Source organism: Misgurnus anguillicaudatus, chromosome 22 (assembly GCF_027580225.2).
Source record: "Misgurnus anguillicaudatus chromosome 22, ASM2758022v2, whole genome shotgun sequence".
Taxonomy (NCBI): Eukaryota; Metazoa; Chordata; class Actinopteri; order Cypriniformes; family Cobitidae; genus Misgurnus; species Misgurnus anguillicaudatus.
The window spans coordinates 9,933,937-9,957,525 of NC_073358.2; the positions used below are offsets into that span (position 1 = coordinate 9,933,937).

General features: G+C 38.8%; 1 protein-coding gene across 1 annotated transcript in view; it reads left to right on the forward strand.

The window, feature by feature from the left end:
* The window catches only part of kif1ca (kinesin family member 1C, a), a 54,058-nt gene that overhangs the window by 27,767 nt on the left and 2,702 nt on the right, over positions 1-23,589 (forward strand). Inside the window, exons 10-23 of the mRNA XM_073860932.1 lie at positions 3,485-3,563; positions 5,609-5,687; positions 5,765-5,913; positions 6,170-6,330; positions 8,620-8,699; positions 9,040-9,115; positions 9,208-9,287; positions 9,851-9,945; positions 18,372-18,455; positions 18,649-18,829; positions 18,916-18,988; positions 19,183-19,281; positions 22,477-22,647; positions 22,757-23,128. Coding sequence (XP_073717033.1) covers positions 3,485-3,563; positions 5,609-5,687; positions 5,765-5,913; positions 6,170-6,330; positions 8,620-8,699; positions 9,040-9,115; positions 9,208-9,287; positions 9,851-9,945; positions 18,372-18,455; positions 18,649-18,829; positions 18,916-18,988; positions 19,183-19,281; positions 22,477-22,647; positions 22,757-23,128 — 1,779 coding nt within the window. The remainder of the gene's footprint in view (positions 1-3,484; positions 3,564-5,608; positions 5,688-5,764; positions 5,914-6,169; positions 6,331-8,619; positions 8,700-9,039; positions 9,116-9,207; positions 9,288-9,850; positions 9,946-18,371; positions 18,456-18,648; positions 18,830-18,915; positions 18,989-19,182; positions 19,282-22,476; positions 22,648-22,756; positions 23,129-23,589) is intronic.

Below are 23,589 nucleotides of genomic sequence, written 5' to 3' on the forward strand. Positions count from 1 at the left end.
ATGATCCCGTTCCGCTGGACCGATGCGTTTAAAAAGGCACCTCATGAGAGCACCACTGCTTGACACGTGTAGTCTACTGCAACAGCACTAAACCAATGCATTGAATTGTTTGTATGTGCGCGCACGTGTGTGTGCGTGCGCAGATGCATGTTTTTACAGTTATTACGTAATCATTGTTAGGGTTTTAATGACGCGCTCTCATTAATGGCATCAGGTTTAAGAAGGTTGCGGTCATGACGGTGTTGCTCTTGTTTTTTTTTTGTCCACCCATCAAGTGACTTGTTTTAATGAGTAAAAAATTAACAAATACAAAAAATTAGTAAATTACTGCCCCGCCCCCCGATAATATCGTGTATCGCCGATCTCACAGGCTGACGATAGGACGATCTGAAAATAGGGCATATCGCCCAACACTAATTATTATTATTAACGGTTTATGTTGCCAACAGACAAATCATGCAGAAAAGTATCACTAATAAGTACACTACAGGAGAAGAAACTCATGACACATTCCAGAGTCAATTGTGATGTGGCAGTCTCAACAATAAACTCGTTTTCCCTGGACAATGCTAACATATTCCCGTTATAAAACATTTTCAAACGCATTATTTTCGCAAATTACAGAAATTAAGACCCGGCGGGGGATGTATACTGCTTGTGGACCGCCTGCTAATTGCTAGAAGCTAGCGGGAGGTCCGGACCGTAAAGTTATAAGAGGCTCGGGGGTTAGCCTCGTCAGAAAAGCCGGGGCGATAAGGCCCGGTCTCGGTGGGTCAAACTCATCATGACACACAAAGATTCCAGAGTCAATTGTGATGTAGCAGTCTCAACAATGCACTTGTTTTCCCTGGACAATGCTAACATATTCCCGTTATAAAACATTTTCAAACGCATTATTTTTGCAAATTACAGAAATTAAGACCCGGCGGAGGATGTATACTGCTTGTGGACTGCGTGCTAATTGCTAGAAGCTAGCGGGAGGTCCGGACCGTAAAGTTATAAGAGGCTCGTGGGTTAGCCTCGTCAGAAAAGCCGGGGCGGTAAGGCCCGGTCTCGGTTAGTTTGGCAAAAAACTTTTAGTTTGGCAAAGCACTATTACTTAGTTAATGTAGAATTGTAAAATAAAGCCGTTAAAATTTTTTTTACTTTCGAAACCACGCTGTAAACGATCTAGCCTGCAAAAATATCTATATAGCCTAACAGTTACTGTCTACAAACAATTTTAACATCACTATACATTTAAAAGGTATAATTTACGGGATTAGCATCAATGTATGATCTCTGTTTTGAGATACAGATGCTCTGGCATCATAAATGTAGTATTTTGTGACAGAAGATGACAACATGCAAAATATAACGTGACTTCTTACCTTTTATGTTGATACAACGATCGCAAATCGAATCCAGTCTGTTTCAGATGTGTAAATGATCCATGAAAGTCCAATAAAATACATCCAATGACCATTTTTGTCCACAAATGCGTATAATCCGTGAAATATAGATACATAGTCTGTTGTTTACATTAGATTTCGCATGAACGTCTGACTATTTGCGTCGTAACATGCTGTATATAAGATTACTCCGGGTTCCAATAACCACGCGTTAAAACTTTGTTTTTAAAAGTAGGCGGGAGTATAATCCATAATATCCAAAAAGCGCTGTTATTTCCGTGAGACATGATAACAGCACAGAGGGTATCAGCGAAGTGACTGCTCTCTGTGCTCTCTAGCTACCTGGTGGGTGGAGACCTGCGAGTGGGGTGGTGGGCGATAAAATTCAAACTGAATGTGACGAAACGGCTAGTTACGTCACAACGGAACCGAGTTTGAACTCGTGCAATCTGAGACTTTAGGCAGAGGACATTCAGAAACCTGTATCTCACTCAAAACAGCATGGATGGATTTTTTTCCAAGTTTGTATGCGTGTGGGAGCATCAGAGACACAAATAAACACCCCAAAACCCAGAAAAAGTGAGTTTTTCATAATATGGGCACTTTAATTTCTTTAGGTGAACACAAAAAAAGAATTTTCTATTAAGATGCCATCATGTATAGTTCAGCCAAAAATTAAAATTACCCCATGATTTACTCGCCTCAAGCCATTTTCGATGTGATGTAATCGGAGTTATATTCATAAATGTCCTGGTTGTTCTAAGCTTTATAATGGTAGTAAATGGTGCTTCTGATTTCAACGCTAAAAAAGTCTATCCATCCTTCACAAGCTGCATTCAGATTAGCAGCGACTAGCAGTAGCAGAGCGACGCAATCTCATTGATTTCCATGGAAGCTTAGCGACTTCCGGCGACATGAGTGACAGGATGTCAACTGCATGGGGCGTGTCCAGTCGCATGTCATAGTTAAGATATGTTTAACTTTATGCAAATTATGAGCGACTTTCGAGAGCGACTACTAATGAGAACGAAGCAGTGGAGTTCACGTCATCCGTCTCTCGTCAGTTACTGGAGGGGACGGTACTCATGTGTTTATGACAACCAGATTTAGAAACGCAAGCGCAACAACATACAACATAGACCGCAAACAAGTTTACAAATGAGAGATTTACTTACCAGTCCATCAACAAGATCGCCAGATCAGCATCCCTCCAGTGCTGTCTTTTAGCTCACGCCAATGAGTAAAAACCTGACCGAGTGGGACTCTTGTCGGTTCCTAACGCGGTCAGATTCTCTTTTCCTTTTCCTACTCGCTTCCGAACACGTTTTCTTAACTTTTAAATCGTTTAGCCTCACGTCTCAAATTCGCGCGTGTAGTTGTTGTTATGGGCTTGATCGACTTCATGCAGCGCTGCAAGAATCGACCGCCAGATGACGTCAAAGTGCCGTCTCGGATCATTCTTGCGGTACTTTGACGTCATCCGGCGGTCGATTCTTGCAGCGCCACACAAAGTCGAACAAGCCTAACGTGTGTGACGTCGTTGCCGTAAAGCAAGTCGTGATTCTCGTGAGATTTGTCAGGGGCGGTTCTCTCAAGCTTGCATTGCTGGTTTTGGTAGCGGCGTCCTCCCCGAGCTTCAACCGGAGGATGATTCGCCCTACTATGACTTTGTTTACCACCGAAATAACTTTGAAGCTGTTATATTAAGGTAAAATAACTGCAAAGTGTGTCTTTAAAAGAGACAAGCGACACACAGCGACAAAGTCGCTTATAATGTGAATGTACCTACAGAAGTAATCCACACAGCTCCAAGGGGTTAAAATAAATGTCTTCTAAAGCAAAATGATAAATTTGTGACTTACAACGATCCATATTTCAGCTTAAATAGTGATCAGTATGTATTGTAGAATTGTAAGCATACAAACAAGAGCGATAAACATGCATATGTGTTTTTTGTGTCTAACAAAAGGAAGAAAGTCATATACATCTGAGATGGCATGTGGGCGAGTAAATTATGGTATCATTTTCATATTTAGGTGAATTATTCCTTGAGTTTTTGCTGAAGTGTAACAGTTGCGCACTCTTGTCCACAGCAAAGCACAAAGAAGAGACGTTCAGACTTCATACCTTACAGGGACTCGGTGCTCACATGGCTATTGAGGGAGAATTTAGGTAAGTCTTGCCGTTTTACTGAGCTTGTGTACTCATTAAAGTGTGCGTTTCACATATGTAAAGTGTAGAGGTGGCACGATACATGAAAAAACATTCAAACTGTTCAGTTCGCTTGTCTCGGTCCGGAGGGTGTGTGTGTCACACGGTAGCCTGGCTCCGCCCTCCTACGTTCTTCTGCTTAATTTTCATTTCGCTTCAGAACAACGTCTGGGACTGCTCTGTAGAGTTTCGTTTTCTCCGGCAAAAATCTGCAGGTCCAATCAGCGAACAGCGGGGGGTGGCTAAGAATGCAGACGTTGAGGTTGTGCGCCAGACTGAGTGACATACGTCACAACCAAATGTTAGCGATTGGTTATGGCAGATTCAGAGTGACTCTAGGCAGATCCAATAGTTTTAAACTTTAACAGAGGACCCTCCTTAACGGAAGTAACGCTTTGCAATGGAGCGTGGCCAGACTCTCTGTACGAATGAAATGAATGTACGAGAGTCTGGTTGCACCAGGCTAGTCACACGGTTCGACGCATGCGCAATGTAGCCTCGTGCCCGTATGTTACCTGAAACCTTGTATACTTTCGTCTGGCTCCACAGCGCGAGCCTCCGTTTGAGGAGGTGTTTATACTCAACGCACAGACTGGGTGCTGGCGTGATGAGACGTCATGCTCGGCTAGATTCGCCTGGAACTCATGCTTCTTGGGTTGCGGAGCTGCACGCAAAGTTACAAAATTTGACGTGCACACCGCCAAGCGAAATGGGGTCTCGGGACTCAGCGTGCACTACCGCCCACTTCGCATTGACATCATTTTTGCCGCGCGCACCCTTGCGCTTGTGTTTGAGTACAAGGCTTAAAGCTACACTAAAGTTGGCAGTTTGATAAATGCAAGTTAATTCTTCAGTTTAATCTTTGTATGCTAAAAGGGCACATATGTTTCGCCTAGCTTTCCTCAGAGATGGTCCCAATAATGTGCTTAAAGTCAAGTGCAATTCAGTTTGTGCATGATTACATGATATAACAATTTTGTTAATACTGTATCCTAAATTGTGGATAATTAAGCTATATATCATATGCTGAAGTACAGTTCTGGAGTGTTAACGGTTAAAAGAAAAAACAAGAAGAAGAACCGTACAGAACCGAAAACTGTGACCCTAAAACCATGATACGAACTGAACCGTGGGCTTTGTGAACTGTGCCACAACTAGTAAAGTGTGACATTTCAACGTGATTACATAATACGCAAGGTCACGCTGGCGCATCACACGGCTAGTGCAAGACGAGAAGATGTGGTTTAAAAGTACTTTTTTTGCAAAAATGACAATTGTTTCGCTAGATAAGACCCCCATGCCTCGGCTGGGATCGTCCAGAGCCCTTTGAAGCTGCATTGAAACTGCAAACTGTTGACGTCCACTTTTTGGAGAAAAATCCTGGAATGTTTTCCTCAAAAACTTAATTTATTTTCTACTGAACAAAGAAAGACATAAACATCCTGGATGACATGGGGTGAGTAAATCAGGATTTTTTTCTGAAAGTGGAATAATGCTTTAAAGCAACACTATGTAGTTTTTTTACCTTTAAATAATGTCTCTAAAATTATTTCAGTGATAGAACAACTTTTAACTGGACAAATTGTACTGTTGCTGCAACCTGAGCAGCCTCCTAGCTGCTACAAGCACACTCTGAAAGTGGCGGTGGAGGGTAGAGCACACAGCCCCGCCCCTCCCCCTGCCTGCAGAAGATTGTCTGATACCAGGCACTGTTGCGCTTTTCAACCACATGGGGGAGCTGTAAGCCATTCTACATAGTGTTGCTTTAAAATGGTCAGATACCTAAAGCCAATACCATACAGCAGCGTTTGTGTCTAGACAAAAAAACAGAGCCAACTGACAACAGTATAATAGAGATATCAGAAAATTATATCTATGAAGTAAAATCCATTGGAGCACGAGAACACAAGCTCGGTATCGTGCCCGATACTGGCATGACATTTTTATTTCACATGTTGTTTCCTGTTGTTTTTCCTCAAGCAATGGTGAATTTTGTGTTTTTAAAGGTGGAAACTCTCGCACGGCCATGATTGCTGCTTTAAGTCCGGCAGATATTAATTATGAGGAAACGCTTAGCACTCTCAGGTAAAGAACAGCTGTACATTAGAGGCACATTCTCATCTAAATACTGTAAGACTCTCAATGCACTGTGTTTGCTGCAGGTATGCCGACAGAGCAAAGCAAATCAAATGTAACGCTGTGGTCAATGAGGATCCAAATGCTCGTCTGGTCCGGGAGCTGAAGGAGGAGGTAAACAGACTGAAAGAGCTCCTCCTGTCTCAGGGACTTAGTAACCTCATCACTGCCTCAGGTAAACACACAAGACACAGGGATGCAAATTTGTCACCTTTCTGCGAAATTTGCCATTTTGGATCCAAGAGACTCATACTCAAGTATTCCAATAGATTGTTTGTATCTAATGTAATAGTTGCGTATGAGTCTCTTGATTTTCCTCAGTGTGAAAAGATGAATCTTAACATCATACAGTCACTGGTGAACACGGTTCAAATATTATTAAGTCTAGATGACATCATCCACCTAAAACTCCCACTCTTTCTCTGTCGCAGGATCTGATGCGGGCCATCCGGCTTTGGCAGGCCCATCGGGTGCACTGAATCAGCCAGCCCTCTCATATGATCAGGCTACAACGGATACACTGATGGAGGGCGTGATGCCCACAAGTCCCACTGAGGTCATCAGTAAAGAGGAAGCCGCTGAGAGACTCCAGGTATTAGGCGGGGCTAGCCTGCACAACATCTGGACAGAACCAAGGAACAAGCAACAATGATTTAAAAATAGAAAAAAAAGAGAAAACAATACATAAAATGACATGAAAAAGAAAGTCGTGCCACGGACACGAGAAAATATTTATAGAAATTCGTGCAAGTGTCACGAAAAAGACATTAAAAATTTGAATTTTTTTGCCATGGACATGAATAAATTAATCAAATTATGCGTGACTATAACGTGACTTTCCGTGAAATCATGTTGTTTTTAACACATCCGTTCTAAGAGGGTCCTCTTACACAGAAAGAGAAATAGTTTACTTTAAAGGACAAGTTCGGTATTTTACACTTAAAGCCCTGTTTTCAGATTAGTAATGATGAAATAGAACGGTTTTGACTGAAATTTTGACATATGCGGCTGCCCCGAGAATTTTCGGGTGTTTGTTGTTTCACCTCCCACCTCTACAATGGGTTTATAGGTGCACTGAAACAATCCTTCCTAAAATGCATTAAACTTTCGTTTACAAAGACGTGAAACTCACCGAGTGGTCAGGGGTGTTCACTGATATGCTCACTCAAAAATCGCTGCAAAAGATGCTTTCCAACAGGTTTTATCGTAGTTTTTGCCAACTCCATTGACTTGTATTAGATGTGCTGTGAGGTATTACTCCGCGCCGGGGACCCCTTTGTATTCTTGCAATTGGCAAAGGCGGATTATCGCCACCAACTGGGCTGGAGTGTCTATTATTCAAGCTCTAAACGGAAGAATCACATACTTTCCTACTATATAGTACCGTAAGCGAAAGTCAGTATGTGTGATGAATAGTATGCATGTTTCTTCAATCTTCCTATATACTGATTTTAAACATTTAGGGGCGGTTTCCCGGACAGGGTTTAGATTAATCCTGGACTACTAGGCCTTAGTTATATTAGCACATTTAAGTAGTTTTTACAAACATACCTTATAAAAATACAATACTGGTGTGCATCTTGGGACAAAACAATGGCGCTGATATATGAAGAGTTTGGTTTCAAAACGCAATGAATCAATTTTGACGTAATTTCGGTTAAAATGTGTTTTCTATAACAAGAAAGTGACAAGATGAAAAGCACTATTTTCTGTTACAAACTTTCACATAGCATCTTTAGGTTATATAACATAAAAAATTCAAATCCATAATTTGATTTTCAAAGATTTATTATAAAAAATTATTAATTTTTTTCGCAAAATGCATTAAATCCATGAAGTTTTTTTAAAAGACGCTATACATTTATTGGATCAATATATAAAAGTGCATTAATCTTTGCCATGTTATGTTCATTTAGTTGACTAGTGGTATACACTGATAAAAAAATAAACATTAATGGCATTAATCAAAACATTTACTTAGTCATATTAAGAACACTGTCATTGCTGCGGTTATACTTGGGACGTCGTCGCTGAACTTTTTCGACAGCAATCAGCTGTAAAATGTTTTGGCCCTGCTCGATTTCCGTTGACTTTAAGTAAAATAATATGAAGTTTTTTATAAGATCCCCTGGGGTCAGTGTGTTAGCATGAGAGAAGCTTGATGCTGTCGTGTGAGAATAACAACAGCCGCCATTTTTCCTTCGCCTGAGTGCCTCTCACGTAAATTATTTGATTTTGATGGCGTATGTTTATTCAAAGCCACAAAAAACCAAAACGGGTATATCAATGCCATCAAATTATTATTTAGTTTTTGTTTGTTTATTGATCACGAAGTACAAAGTAGATGAGGAAAACTAGGATTCAGGATGTGCCGCTATTATAGTTTACAATGCGTGGAATGGTGCCTCGTGATTTGTGGAGCGGATTTATTGCATTCTGCAGAGAAGGAGGACTGGCATTTGTCTCGTTTTGTAGAAAAAAGGGAGAAAATATAACAGAATGACACAGCGTATATCAGATTTTGTGTAAAATTAAGAACTTACTTTTTAAAACGTACCAGATACAATACTGATTTTGTTGGTAATTCATTTTTTTAAAATGCTGTTTTAAAAAGTGTCCGGTTACTTTCAGTCCTGTTACTTAAATGTGCCCATCTTCCTGAGTTGCCTGCGATTGACTGACACCCATTTTAAATAGTGAAATATGTATGTTAAATAGTGAAGTCAATAAGAAAACTAATTTTATAGTTAATTTATCAGATTGAAAAGATCAGGTCAAGCACAATGCATTGTGAGATGCAGCATTCAGCGCACCTTTACATTTGTAAACGTAGACCAAGTTTTTCAAATCTCATTTGCATTGTTTCGTGTCTGTCTAACAGGAAACTGAGAAGATAATTGCAGAGTTAAACGAAACCTGGGAGGAGAAACTCAGAAAAACAGAATCTATACGACAAGAGAGGTGAATGCACACACAATCCATGAAGAATTGTGTTACTTTTGGTTATAACAATGCATCTGTCTCAGACTGGGTGACATAGATAGTCACACATCATCTCATCTGTATGACACGCCAAAATGCCAAGAGCATTCTCAGAATCTAACACTGGAACCGGTTTGTATCAGTCTAATGAGAAATAAAGTGATGCCTAAACGAGTAGTTGGTGCTAAGAAAGCTTAATATTATTATAAATGATCTGAGTACAGCCATTTTTGTTGTATAACATGATTTAAATACCAACATGATTTATAAAGATTTTACATTATTATAAGATTATTAAGAAGTTTTGATGACACTTTAGGGAGTCACTGTTGGCTGAGATGGGCGTGTCTGTGAGGGAGGACGGAGGAACAGTGGGCGTCTTCTCACCCAAAAAAGTAAGTCTGTCACTCGTACACAACACACTCAGTTTTCTCCCAAAGGCCTGAGATATGTCCAGATGTTTAAGCATGTGTTTTTATTTTTCCAGACGCCTCACCTGGTGAATCTGAATGAAGATCCGCTGATGTCCGAGTGTCTGATCTACTACATTAAAGATGGAGTCACCAGGTGACCGCATGTAGCTGTTTACATTTTTTTTTTTTTTTTTATTTCCATGTACAGTGACCCCAAAAGTTTTTTGGCACAAAATCTAAAAAGTGGCATTTATTTTATTTTATTTATGCATTGTGTAAATTTAGGAAAATATCTTTTATTTTATTTAAAAAATTTCAGTGGTGTATAAAAACCTAATATAATGAAGTGGATTGTTTTTATTATCTTTAAATGAGCCGTTTTATTAACATACACAACAGGTCTCCTTAACATGGAAGTCACCGCCATGTTTCTACAGTAGCCCTAAATGGACAAACTGCTCTACAGAGAGCGTTTTCTCACTACATTCTCTTAAATGATGATATGTTTGTCCTGTGACAGCTATCGTAGCTCCTCTATGCATTTCGCAGTTTGCAATCTCACCACTAGATGCCGCTACAAATCGACACACAGCACCATTAAAGATAGACATGCTACAGAACTATTTTCTGTTGTGGCGTGGTTTTTTTGCAGTCACTGTAGATTACAGTAGTGTTTACAGTATTGTGTATCTCACACCTGTGTGTGTTTGTGTTCAGGGTCGGTCAGGAGGATGTGGATATTCGTCTGAGCGGTCAGTTTATAAAGGAACTGCATTGTGTTTTTTGCAGTGACGTCAATGAGAATCAAGAAGGTAAGAGTGCAGAAAAATGTGTAGATTATATGTTTGTCGGGTTAGCATGCTGTCTCATGCACATCCAGAAAATTGCATTCAGCACGCGTATTCAACTCTTTGAACTCTACTAGGTGGTGCTCTTACCCACCTTATAAAACACTAAAGCATGCATAGGTCCAAAACAGTAAAAACTCTGTGTATGTTTTGATCTCTAACAAAAGTCCTTTACAACAATGCAATTATCACAGCTTTTTGTTAAAAATTTTGTATTTTTGAAGAAACCTACCCATATTTGAGAGTTGATAAAAAGAGAACGCATGAAGAAAGGATGAAACTTGTTTTTTAAAGCAGTTTGTGTATTTAAAATATATTTTTAAATATATTTAAAAAATAAAATTTTCAGGAAGCCGTTAAACTTTTGTGAAAATTCTAAAAAATGCTGGCACTGGTGGGGAAAGAGTTGGCGGGGAATGAGTTAAGTACCGTCAATATTTATTGATACTATACGATTTATGCGACTTTCAAAATGCGTAAAAAAATAGTATCGTTGTAACATTGATGAAGGCAAGCAGAGACAGCAGATCCAAAAACAGTTCAACTTTAGTAATTAAACTCGAAAAACATAAACAAGATAATCCAAAGACATAGTAACAAAAACCAAGCACCAAAACCAAATCATTACATCGACAAAGACTGACAAAGGACAACTGAAACACTAGGGCTATAAATGCACAGGAGATAACAAGACACATCTGGGAAACAATCAGATAAGGACCAATTGAACAAAGAACTACAAAGGACTACAAACATGGTAGACAAAGACAATACTTCAAAATAAAAGACATGGACTGGGGAAACACAAGACTGGATTGTAGTTGTGTTTCCATTCCAGATTTGCGCAAAACTTTAACGTTGTTTTATAAATGTCGACAAAAGAGTATTTCGAAATGACTACGTTTCCATTAACCGATGATATGGGACCTAAAATGTAGTTTATTCTCTCGCTCATCATTTCAAACATCACGTCGACTGATGTTGGTAGGTTTACTAATATCACATCCACCACACTAGGCATTACTTTTAACCCTTGTGCCTTGTTCCAATTCACTACCCTTTCGTGTTGTTAGCGGCCAAAAATGGCCACTAAATTAAATGGCTGTAAAAATGTATCAGATTAATATTTTTTTCAATTTTTTTTGCATAAATCTCTTAATCAACCTCAGAAATGATCAAAACCACCAAATGTTCCCAAAAATGTCATAATTCAACTCCTTAACTGCCAAGCTCATAAGTGATGCCACTGATTTGAGAAAAAAAAAAACACAAAATCACCGACCCTCAACACAAAAAGTGATCGTGGACTGGATTTTTTTTCACCCTTTTCACAGTCTTGGGCATGCCAAAGATTGGCAAAAACATTGGCTTTGATGCATTTTTTGTTTTTGTGCAGCATCGGATTTCATTTTTTTCTCCCTCATTTGTTGTTTGTGGCCATTTTTTCCCCATTGACTTCCATTTTGGCAGCATTTTTTGATTGCGGAGCCGTGACGCCTTGTTGCCATGCATTCTTGATTCTTTGTGGCTTTTCCTTGTGCGGGGAGGTGGAGTTTGTCATTTTTGCTGTTGATCACCGCGTGGCACCATTAACCCTTTAGTAGCCTGTGCAAAAAAACAGAGCTTAATTTCTGGTTTGTACATTGAGTTATATGGACTATAACACCATTGTGTGTGTGTGTGTGTGTGTGTGTGTGTGTGTGTGTGTGTGTGTGTGTGTGTGTGTGTGTGTGTGTGTGTGTGTGTGTGTTAGTATTGAGGAGAGAGGACCACCCTCGCGCACCAGTTAGTGCTGCACTGGTGAGAGGGATTTTTTTCTCCTGTAGCTGTCCCCTAGACACAAATCCACAGACACCAGCAGGCACCAGCAGCTCAGGAGTGAAGAGGGGAACATGCAAGTGGTGTACAGAACAAAAAAAAGAACAGTCAGCACTTGTATCCATTGTGATAGACACACTTGCAGAGAGCACCAAGTAATATGCTGCAAGTCCTGCTGAAAAGACTGAACACACACACGTACACATATACACACTAAAAATTTGTTTGATTGTTTAGTTCCCCATCCATCCTCTACTCTTGCTTCATTGTTCAGTTTATTAGGGCCCGAGCACCGAGGAGCAGGCCAGAATGGCCTGCACCGTAGGTGCGAAGCCCTATTGTTTTTGCTCAGATTTATTATTTTTTTTTTTTTTTTTTTTTTTTTACGTTTCGGGGCAATTTGGGGGCCTTAACATACTCAAAAACTCTTGAAAATTGGCAGAGATGTCAGAGTCGTCGGCCATTAGGACCCGGCAAAGGCTGGAACTCGGGCGTGGCAAGGGAGCTCTGTAGCGCCCCCTGTAATGCAAAAACAAACCTTGGGGCACAGATCGTGCAAAAATTTACGCACATGTACAAGAGTTGGTACGCATATAGATCTCATCGACCCGAACAACTTTCGCCCTCTAACATTTAAGCTCCGCCCAACAGGAAGTCAGCTATTTTGGATTGTTTAAAAAATGCATGTGTTGAACTTTTGAATACTCCTCCTAGAGGATGCATGCGATTGACACCAAAAGTGGTGAACATGATGTCGAGACATTGTACTTGCTAAATTGCGAAGGGATTTTTGATATCTCGAACGGTTCTGCCGTGGCGAGCCGACAAAGTTGTGGCGAAATCAGAGAAACAGGAAGTGTCTAATATCTAAGGCAAAAAATGTCTTATTGTAATGACACGTGGGGTGTTTGTTCACCTGAAGATTCCGATCGCATCGATGTGCCTATTGTGACTCCCGGGTATAGCGCCACCAGCAGGCGCCAGGAAGTGTGTCAGTCACAAAGCTGGATTTTTTTGAAAGTTCCATGCAATGTTCTTTTAAATACTCCTTCTAGGATTTTCATGCGATTGACACCAAAAGTGGTCACCATAATGCCGAGACATTGTAGATGATAAATTGCGAAGGGATTTTTGATATCTCAAACGCTATTCCCATGGCAACGCGTCAAACTTTACTTTCATTTTAAAGGCATACTTAAGCCTTTCAGTTTTATACAGTTAACTTTTAAATACTCCTAGGATTTTCATGCGATTTACACGAGAAGTGGTCAACATGACGCCGAGACATTGTAGATGATAAATTGCGAAGGGATTTTTGATATCTCAAACGCTGTTCCCATGGCAACCTGTCAAACTTTACTTTCATTTTAAAGGCATATTTAAGCCTTTCAGTTGCATACAGTTAACTTTTAAATACTCCTTCTAGGATTTTCATGCGATTGACACGAGAAGTGGTCAACATGATGCCGAGACATTGTAGATGATAAATTGCGAAGGGATTTTTAATATCTCAAACGCTGTTCCCATGGCAATGCATCAAACTTTACTTTCATTTTTACACATATTTAAGGCTGACAGTTACATGCTGTGAACCTTTAAATACTCCTCGTATGGGATTCATGCGATTGACACCAGAAGTGGTCAACATGATGCCGAGACATTGTAGATGATAAATTGCGAAGGAATTTTAGACATCTCGAACGCTGTTCCCATGGCAACGCGTCAAACTTTACTTTAATTTCAGGCATGTTTAAGGCTCTTGGCGTGCTTAGTTGAACTTTAAATTTGGCACACACATCCAGAGATGTATAAAGTACTAGGGACCCAGACTTGAGTAAAAGTACAAGTGCTCTATCAAAAAAGTGAGCACACCACTTAAGTGGAAGTACTGAAGTATTAAACATGTTTTGTACTTAAGTATTGCAAGTAGTTTATTTTAAAATATACTACTCAAGTACTGAAAGTAAAAGTACAAGTATTGTGTAATTTAGTTATTAAAGAAAACAGTCAAAAGTTTGAATATAATATTGTTTATATTATTTCAAATGTTTAAGCTAAAGGACACTCACAATTGCTTTGGCTGTAGCAGGAGTACAAGGACAGGAATGTTCAGATTAATTTAACTAATATGGCAATAGAAAATTCAGAATTAATAAAATATTAGTCGATGTAATGGTAATAGGTAAAGGTAAAAGGTGTTTCAATGTATTTAGGTTTCCTTCTTTCGCGCACACTCGCCCTTTCTCGCGAATTCTCTCTCTCTATCGGTCTCTCTCGTGCACTTTGGTTCTCTCTTCACTTCACATTTGTCCACAACCGCGGCTCATATTTGTGAGTGAGAGGGAGGGAGGGGTCCGCTCTTCACTATCTCCTATTGGTTTAGACCACAATCTGTGTGTGTTTCTAACGTGTATCACCGCTCCGGCAGTGATAATGTGGGTTTGGAATGATTCGTAACATTTGAGTGTAACGAGTAACTATGCAGCACATAAAAAATGTATTGGAGTAAAAGTATTAAACTCATCGAAAATATGTACTGAAGTAAAAGTGGAAGTAGGAGAAAAAAATAATACTTCAGTAGAGTACAGATACTGCCTTTTAGTACTTAAGTACAGTAGTGAAGTAGTTCTACTTCGTTACTATACATCTCTGCACACATCAGAGTTTTCGGCTGTTAAGTGTTGACAAAAAGGTCAGACATAGGCGTGTCTCTTAAGTGGCTCACTAGTGCACCTGTTTGTCTAAAATGTGGGGTTTCTTTTACCTACAGTCCCCAAATGGCTCAGAAACAACATTAAATAGCCCACTGATATTTTACCCACTTGATTCCATTTCCCACCGTGCATAGTTTTCTCGGACGCACCGTGTAGCGGTAAAAAAAACTGCGAGGGCCCGCCATTGCTGCTTGCAGCTATATTTTGAAGTTGTTTTTGCATTTTGGTTCATAATAAATGTTGTTCATAAATCTGATTCAGAGAAGATTTTTTACAGATTTTTTCACACAGACGCACACACATGCAAGCACGCACGCACGCACGCACGCACGCACGCACGCACGCACACACACACACACACACACACACACACACACACACACACACACACACACACACACACACACTCTCTCTCTCGCTCTCTAATATGCTGTTATACTCCATATAACTCAATGCACAACCCAGAATTGAAGCTCTGTTTCCTGCACAGGCCACTAAAGGGTCAATGGTGCCACATGGTGACCAACAGCAAAAATGACAAACCCCACCTCCCCGCAAAAGGTAAAACCACAAAGAACCAAGAATGCGTGGTAATAAGGTGTCATGGCTCTTCAATCAAAAAATATTGTTATAATGGAAGTCAATGGGGAAAAAATGGCCACAAACCACAAACGAGGGAGAAAAAAAATTAAATCTGATGCTGCACAAAAACCAAAAATGCATCAAAGCCAATGCCCCCACCAGTCCCTGACACGCCCAAGACCGTAAAAAAGGTAAAAGAAAATCCAGTCCACATTCACTTTTTATATTGAAAATCGGTCATTTTGTGTGTTTTTTTTCCCCAAATTAGTGACACCACCCATAAACTTGGCAATAAAAGAGTCAAAATCATGGAATTTTTGCAAACATTTGGTAGTTTTGATCAGTACTGAGGTTGATTAACAGATTTATGCAAAAAAAAATTGAAAAAAAAATGAATCTGATAAATTTTTACAGCAGTTTAATTTAGTGGCCTTTTTTGGCCGCTAACAACACGTAAGGGTAGTAAATTTGTCCACGGTATATTGTTACGTTTTTGAAAAATTTCAAAGCATTTTCTTAAAATATGTGTAAATATAAGATTTGTCACCAAAAATCATTCCATTTGCTGAAACACAGAGAAAGTTGTGGCCAAATTAAGACAAAAAAATTGCAAAAATGGCCCCAACAACACATGAGGGTTAACATAAAACGTAAGAGTATTATCCAAACATTAATGCCAAGGAAAGCCCCTTAGGGTTTAGGTGTGGCAACGTATAAGTGTTTCTTGTAGGTAGTAGTACATTATTTTAAATCAAAGAGATGTAGAATTGTTATCCAAACATTATTGGCAAGGAAAGCGTGTTATACTTGGGAGCAGGCACTTATTGAGGTGTTTCTGGGAGGATTTAGGACCACGTGACTTACTTGCATCAGAGACCTGAAAATGCGAATAAACTGCGTTTCCATTGCAGTTTTGCGAAATACACCTTAACCGAATTGCCTGAAAAACTACCTCGCAAGCGTAACATCTGCCGTATTTTCAATTCGTAATGTCAATTTGCTTAATTTAAAGGGTAATGAAAACGCAGTTTGTGACAATCGTAATATGAAACTAGTTAAATGTAATATATTTAAAGCCACAATATGTAGGATTTTTAACACTAGATGTCACTATTACACAATAACCTAATAACAAAGGCGAAGCTTAGCTGTGCGTTCACACCAGACACGGAAGAGGCGGCAAGCACAAGTAGAGATCGACCGATACTCATTTTTTTAAACCGATGCCGATAACAAATATTTGGATGCTTATGTGCCCGATAACCGATATGCTGAACCGATTTTTATTTACTGTTATACTTCTGTTTTTGACATAATTACTACAACACGACTGAACTGAACAAACCCTTATAATAATAATCATCATCATAATCACTCCCTCTTTGCATACAAAGTAATAAATAGAGGGGTCTGAAAGAGTGAAGAATAATATTAATTTAATGAATAATGTAGAAACTATATTCCCAATAAATGGACTATTCCAAACACCCCTATCATTTCGTCAGAAATGGACTGATCCAAAGTTCACGCTGCGCAGGTAACGGAGCGGGAGAGAGAAAAGTATAGCGGAGTTGGCTGCTTGTACATAGTTTATAGAGTAAAATAGGTGGATTAAGTGCCTTTTTTGGGATATAATATTGTTGTTTTGACCAGCAACCTGTAGCCTTTAGCAATCCAACCAGTAGTTAGCAAAGAGTTTTTACAAATAATATCACTGACTGGAATAATACATTCAGGAAAGTAACAAACAAAACGGCTTATATATCATTACATTTCTTAACTGGTAATGTTATTTGATGTCAGAATAATAATTATTTAGTTGTTTTAGCTTATGAAATGGCTGTTGACAGAGCTGTTTATCTATGCATTTACTCACGCATTAATAACTGTATCAAACTGTGACCGCTTTGCGGAGGTAATAAATAATTAATTAATACCCACAGACATTTATTTAGATATTTTAGCAAAATAATGTTTATCTGGTAAATTTCAATATAACTTACTTAGGGTAAATCTTGTTAAAAGTGGTAGATGTGCTTTAGCCTCCGGTAACGTTAAGTGATTAGCAATATGAACGTGATTTTACGATGCTAATGATAAGCATAAAAATAACAGAAAAACGAATTTAATTTAGCGTTTTTCATTCCACAAAGCATTAATTCATGGCTGTTTTATTCATGCAAAGCTACGTCGTTATTGGGACCGGATTTTATGGATCAGCCAGCGTGACTGTGAGTTCGTCTCTATTCTTGGACAAGCTGCATACATTGCTTTTAATATCAACTTATTTAACATAACATACATTAATGCAGAAATAAGATGTGTTATAAATGCCTCATATGCAAAGTAAGTATACTCAAAGTCCTTTTAATGAAGTCGCGTCACTCCGCCGTCATATTTGCTGTGCACGCTGCTGCTGCTGTGAGCTCCTCTCCTCAGATGCGTCCAGCGCGCAATTCTCAATTCTCTCGTTTATCGGTCAATCCGATATTACAAAACAGATATCCGATCATCGGAAAATGCTCAAATATCGGGGAAAATATCGGAAAACAGATATATCGGTCGATCTCTAAGCACAAGTGATTTACATGTTAAGTCAATGCAAAGACACGAATAGGCATCCTGCGGCGCAGTACGCGCGAATTGAGCGTTGCCACGGGAAACGTGCGAGTTGAAAAATTGCGCAGTTTTAACCAATCAAGAGCTTGCTATATTAGTGACGTGATTACAGGAAGCGAGCGGAGTCGCAGGAGCCATGGCGCGAATTTACGCGTGAATGTCTTGAATTTCTAGAATTTCACGTGCGAATGAAGCGAGACAACTCAATGTTCAAGCGTCCAACTACGCCCAATAGCGCATTTTTGCATGCACATTAATGATGTTATGAAGGAGATTGGAATGATGGGAGATTTTTTCGCCATCTAGAGATGTATGGAATTTGCTAATCATGTTCACGGATGAGGTAATGAATGAAATGTTTTTACTTGTACATTTAATCACGTTATTTTATCATGAACATTTGTCCACTCGTGTTGCCATACGTTTTTTAACTGAAACTAAGAATAGCGCGGACGCTTATTTAAAATCGGAATTATAAATCTTTGGGAAATTTTGGAATAACAAGTTGTTTTTGGATATTTTATTACAAAAATCTTACATATTGTGGCTTTAATGTGGTTTTGCCTAAGATGGCTGGTATTATTTGACACTTTTAAAAATGTTTTTGTCACATAATAGTAATATGTATTGTTTGTAACTGTGTTTGTGTCTGTGCAGTGGTTGTAACCCTGGAGCCATTAGTTGGGGCAGAAACGTACGTCAATGGAAAGAGAATAACTGAGGGAGTCGTGCTGAAACAAGGTAACGTTAATGTTATTGAGCACATTTACACCTGGTTTTAAGATGCGTTAAGAGCACAAACACCACAAAATCAATCACGTGCGTTTTCACATCTTAATACCAGGTGTAGATGTGCTCATGATCTAGACATTGTATTTCCCTAGATAAAAACAGACAGATGCATAAAAAATTTTTTTTCGTGCTATTGTTGCAGGTAATCGTATAGTGATGGGAAAGAACCACGTGTTTAGATTTAACCACCCTGAGCAGGCCAGACTGGAGAGAGAGCGCAGTGCTACACAGGAACAGCAGGGGGAGCCGGTGGACTGGAGCTACGCACAGGAAGAACTGCTGGAGAAACAGGGCATTGACATCAAACAAGAGATGGAGAAGAGGTGAAACTAATCTCTGTACTGAATCTAAAAATGTAAGCGTTTATCATTCTGAAACTACATAAACCCATTTATACTGTCTCTCTTAGACTGCAGGATCTTGAGAATCAATACCGTAAGGAGAAAGAGGAGGCCGACCAACTCCTTGAACAACAGAGACTGGTTAGAAAACTTACACATCAAATCAAATCACTTCAATGGCACATCAACGTATATGCAAGTGTAATGATGGGTGAAAATCTTGCATGCTTCTCAAGAACATTGACCCAGAAAACAATCTCACATTATATACAGAACACAATATACACTGTACAGTATGTGTATATACTTCATTTAATCACACTCTTTGTGTGTAGTATGCAGACTCGGACAGCGGGGACGACTCGGATAAACGTTCCTGTGAGGAGAGCTGGAGACTCATCTCATCTCTCCGAGAGAAATTGCCAGCCAACAAGGTCAGACACAAACACGCGCTGAACATTTTGTACTCTATAAACCACAGCATTCAATATTATCATTTGATTTTGCCTTGACTCGCACACACAACGTGGTTAATGGCACTCAGAGTCTGTCGCTGTGGGAGTATTACTCTGCCATTTACCGCAGTAAATGTCTGTGTCATTGAGAGCTTGACACGTGAAGGTCAGACAGACGCTGTTCAACATTAATGACTGCAGTCTCTCTGTACTATTCTGTAATCTAATGCAGTCTGTAACTTTACTGTATTTATATAACACACCTTCAGACTACTGATACTTTAACTGCCTTAAATTAAAAAGTTACACACACAAGAATAAATATTATTCTTAATTTTATGGGTTGTGTATTATTGTTACAGAATGCAAAAAGCTGTGACTAAATGAGCATACAATTAATAAAAAAATATATTGTGGGTATCTTATGCCTATAAGTTTAAACTTCATACAACCTGAGGTCCATCATGTCACTGAAACACACCAATGGCTGTGCTGTCATCAGTATTAAACATGTTACCCATTGGAGAGCCCCTCCCCCCTAGATAACAAATACTAACCCCTAGTAACCCCTGGTTAAATGTAATATTTATTCAAATTGTATGTTTTTTTTTATTTTGCGGTAACACTCTGCTTTACATTGCCCACACCCTCATCCTCCAACTGTGAATATATGCATAATATATCACAGCCTTATTACTTTAATAAAACAGGGCTTGACAATAAGTATAGCTGATGGCCCGGGGCCAGCGATCGGGCTACGTGTTTTGAGGTCTTGGCCATTTATATATTTAATAAAAGAAGATGCCAGTGCGTTACTTACGCACTATTTGCGAAGATTCATGTGCGAGCACATCCAATTCATTTGAGCGGTCAGTTTATAAAGGAACTGCATTGTGTCTTTTGCAGTGAAGGTAATGAGAATCAAGAAGGTAAAAGAGCAGAAAACTGTGTAGATTATATGTTTGTCAAACTAGCATGCTGTCTCATGCACATCCAGAACATTTAATTCAGCACGCATATTTAACTCTTTCCCTGCCATTAACAAGTTATTTTGTCAAGTAAAGAGAAAGCGCTTCCCTGCCAATGATGAGTTTTTACAGCAATCCATATTTCTGCTATTATCTACTCTGCTTTACATTGCCCATGCTCTCATCCTCCAACTGTGAATATATGCATAATATATCACAGCCTTATTACTTTAATAAAACAGGGCTTGACAATAAGTAGGGGTGCGGGGGGCAAAAACTAATGCGGGGTTAGTTGTAACATGGACTGTTTACATTGTTGCACAAGGTTAAGCGTTTTGGTTTTCGGTATTTTTTCCACGCTGCCAAAAGAAGATCTCCCGCAAATTATTGGAAATGTATAATGTTTTTACAGAGAGTTATTGGTGAACGAGTGTTTTGGTGGCATGTAAGTACATTTTTTCAACGTTTTTTCGATTTCTAAGTTGGGTGTGTAAAATACAAATCCAATGCTATGTAATATTAGTCAGTGTCTTGTTGACTAAAACATAGCATCGTTTTGAAATATGTCTGCAGCTCTTAGCAACTTTTTTGGTGGGCTTGAAAATATTTTGACCCAGCGGGGTGAATTGTAACGCTGTGTTACAACAAACCCCTCAGCACTTAAGATATGAAAACCACTAACGGTAGCGTAATTCTTGCTGTTGTTTTAAATAGGCTACAGAAGAATGATTGCCGGCTGGCAACAAAATAAATGTGCCTGTCTTATCAAAAATGGTGTGTCAAATTTATTTTTGTTCATATCTTTAATATTGATTGAATAAGGTCACGTCAAAGATAGAAATCATAATGAAATGAATGGCTAAAATCAGACTTTGATGCTCATTATCTCAGAATTTGATTTTAAAACTGTAGTATGGTTATTACAGACTGGGTCACATATAAAAAAAAATTGTCAGAATTGTCCTGCTTTTTCTCACATATTTAGACATTTGTATCCATCTGTTTCCAAGTTGCACATTTATATATTCAATAAAAGAAGATGCCATTGTGCTACTTGCGCGTTATTTGAGAAGATTAATGTGCGAGTACATCCAAAGTGCATGTAACCGCAAATAGTTAACATTTTCCTGCACTTGAGCGAACATATTTACAAAATTACCGCAATTATCTTCAAAAACATAGTCCGTAATTATGAACGTTTTTTCTGTCGATTTTAAATAAATTAATAAATAAAAAAATGAAAATTTAAGTTTACCGTTTCATAATAGAAAACAGTAGGCAAAATATGTGTCAAAATTGAAAATCAAATAAAATCATTAATTTTCAAGGAGATAATGCATCTTTTGTAAAAAAAAAAATGAAATTGATGATTTGACTTTTCATTTTTACTACACTACTATCTCGAAGCAAGAAATTAAAAAGGAAAACGCGTAAAAGAAACTGCAAATACAAATTTTAAAAGGTTTTTAATTAATGCTCATGCAATAATAGTGACAGAAATTAAATTAAAATGTAAAATTCACTTTTACTTATATTTTTTTAATGTTAACATATTCTACAAACAAAAGTGTTATAATACATAATAATACGTGACGAGAGCATTAGATTAATATCAATATCTAGCATTTTTACATTAAATGTTTACTACATGCTTATTTTTAATGTAATTCTTTAGGTAACACTAACACTCTTAAGGGAGTGTCTTGTGTGTATTTTGTGAAGGTGAGCGTCTCTTTTATCATAAATGATTTTGACACGTGTGCAGCAGGCACTTATTTAAAATAAAAAAAACACGATGCACATGGTTCACATGACGCAACAAACACATCTTTTAAAAAACACAAGCAACACACATGACACTCCAAACACACATTTTAAATTTGCGCCCCTTGGATGAGCTATGATTTAAACTAAGGTAATCTAGTTGTTATTTATTTTGCGTGTTTTCCAAAATAAACTATTCTAAAAAGACCCCATTGTTATTGATTCTTTGTGGGGTATAAACAAACCTTTACACCCTAACAGTGGCACCATAAAATAAAATGTAACTTTTTTGTTATGTGGTAACATTTTAAAAACCGTTCATTCTGCACAATGTAGCACCGCCTTCAGTACCTTGTTGTTTTTATATCACTTTTACCACAAAATAAGCATATTAAGAACATTAAGAAATGTTTATTAATATGTAATGATTGTTGTTTTACAGATGCAGTCTATAGTAAAAAAGTGCGGTTTGCCCAGCAGTGGTAAGAGGAGAGAACCTCTGCGTGTCTATCAGATCCCACAGCGACGTCGTTTGCCCACCGCACACGAATCCAAACACAAACTCAGTCTGGAAGAGCTTCGCACGCAGGCTGTGAAAGAGATCTGCTATGAGGTATATCAAACACAACCTTCAATCTGCTTGGAAACAGACGCACAGAGTAGATAAAACAATCAAAACTCAAAACAGCAAGCTTAATTATTGCTTTATTTTTTCTCTCGAGGTGGCACTCGGCGATTTCCGGCATACGCGACAAGAGATCGAGGCCTTGGCCATCGTCAGGATGAAGGAGCTCTGTCGGACGTACGGCCAGAAAGACCCTCAGGAGAGAGAGAGCTGGAAGAACGTGGCCAAAGACGTGTGTGAGACTGTGGGCATTGGCGAGGAGGAGGGAGACAGAGACGAGAGGGCGACGGGAGCGGCGGTCGGGAATGGGAGAGGGAAGACGGATATGGGTGAGCTGAAGGCTCATATCGATAAACTGACTGATATACTGCAGGAGGTCAAGCTGCAGAATAATATGAAGGATGAGGAGATCCGATCTCTAAGGGATCGCATGGTGAAGATGGAGAAGATATTACCCGTAGATGTGCAGGTAATAATCGCACATTTATCATTCAACAGCTTTACAGACAAGTATCAGGTTCCCAACTCTTAAAGGGACACTCCACTTTTTAGAAAATATGCTCATTTTCCAGCTCCCCTAGAGTTAAACATTTGATTTTTACTGTTTTGGTATTCATTCAGCTGATCTCCAGGTCTGGCACTAGCACTTTTATCATAGCTTAGCACAATCCATTGAATCTGATTATACCATTAGCATCGCGCTAAAAAATAACCAAAGAGTTACGATATTTTTCCTATTTAAAACTCTGCCTAGAAAATCGCAACTTTTAATTTTCCGTCGGTCTTAATACACGATGTAACATCAGCAGAGTCAAGTTTTAAATAGGGCAAAATATTGAAACTCTTTGGTTATTTTTTAGCGTGATGCTAATGGTCTAATCAGATTCAATGGATTATGCTAAGCTATGCTATTTTGTGTGATGCTGCATC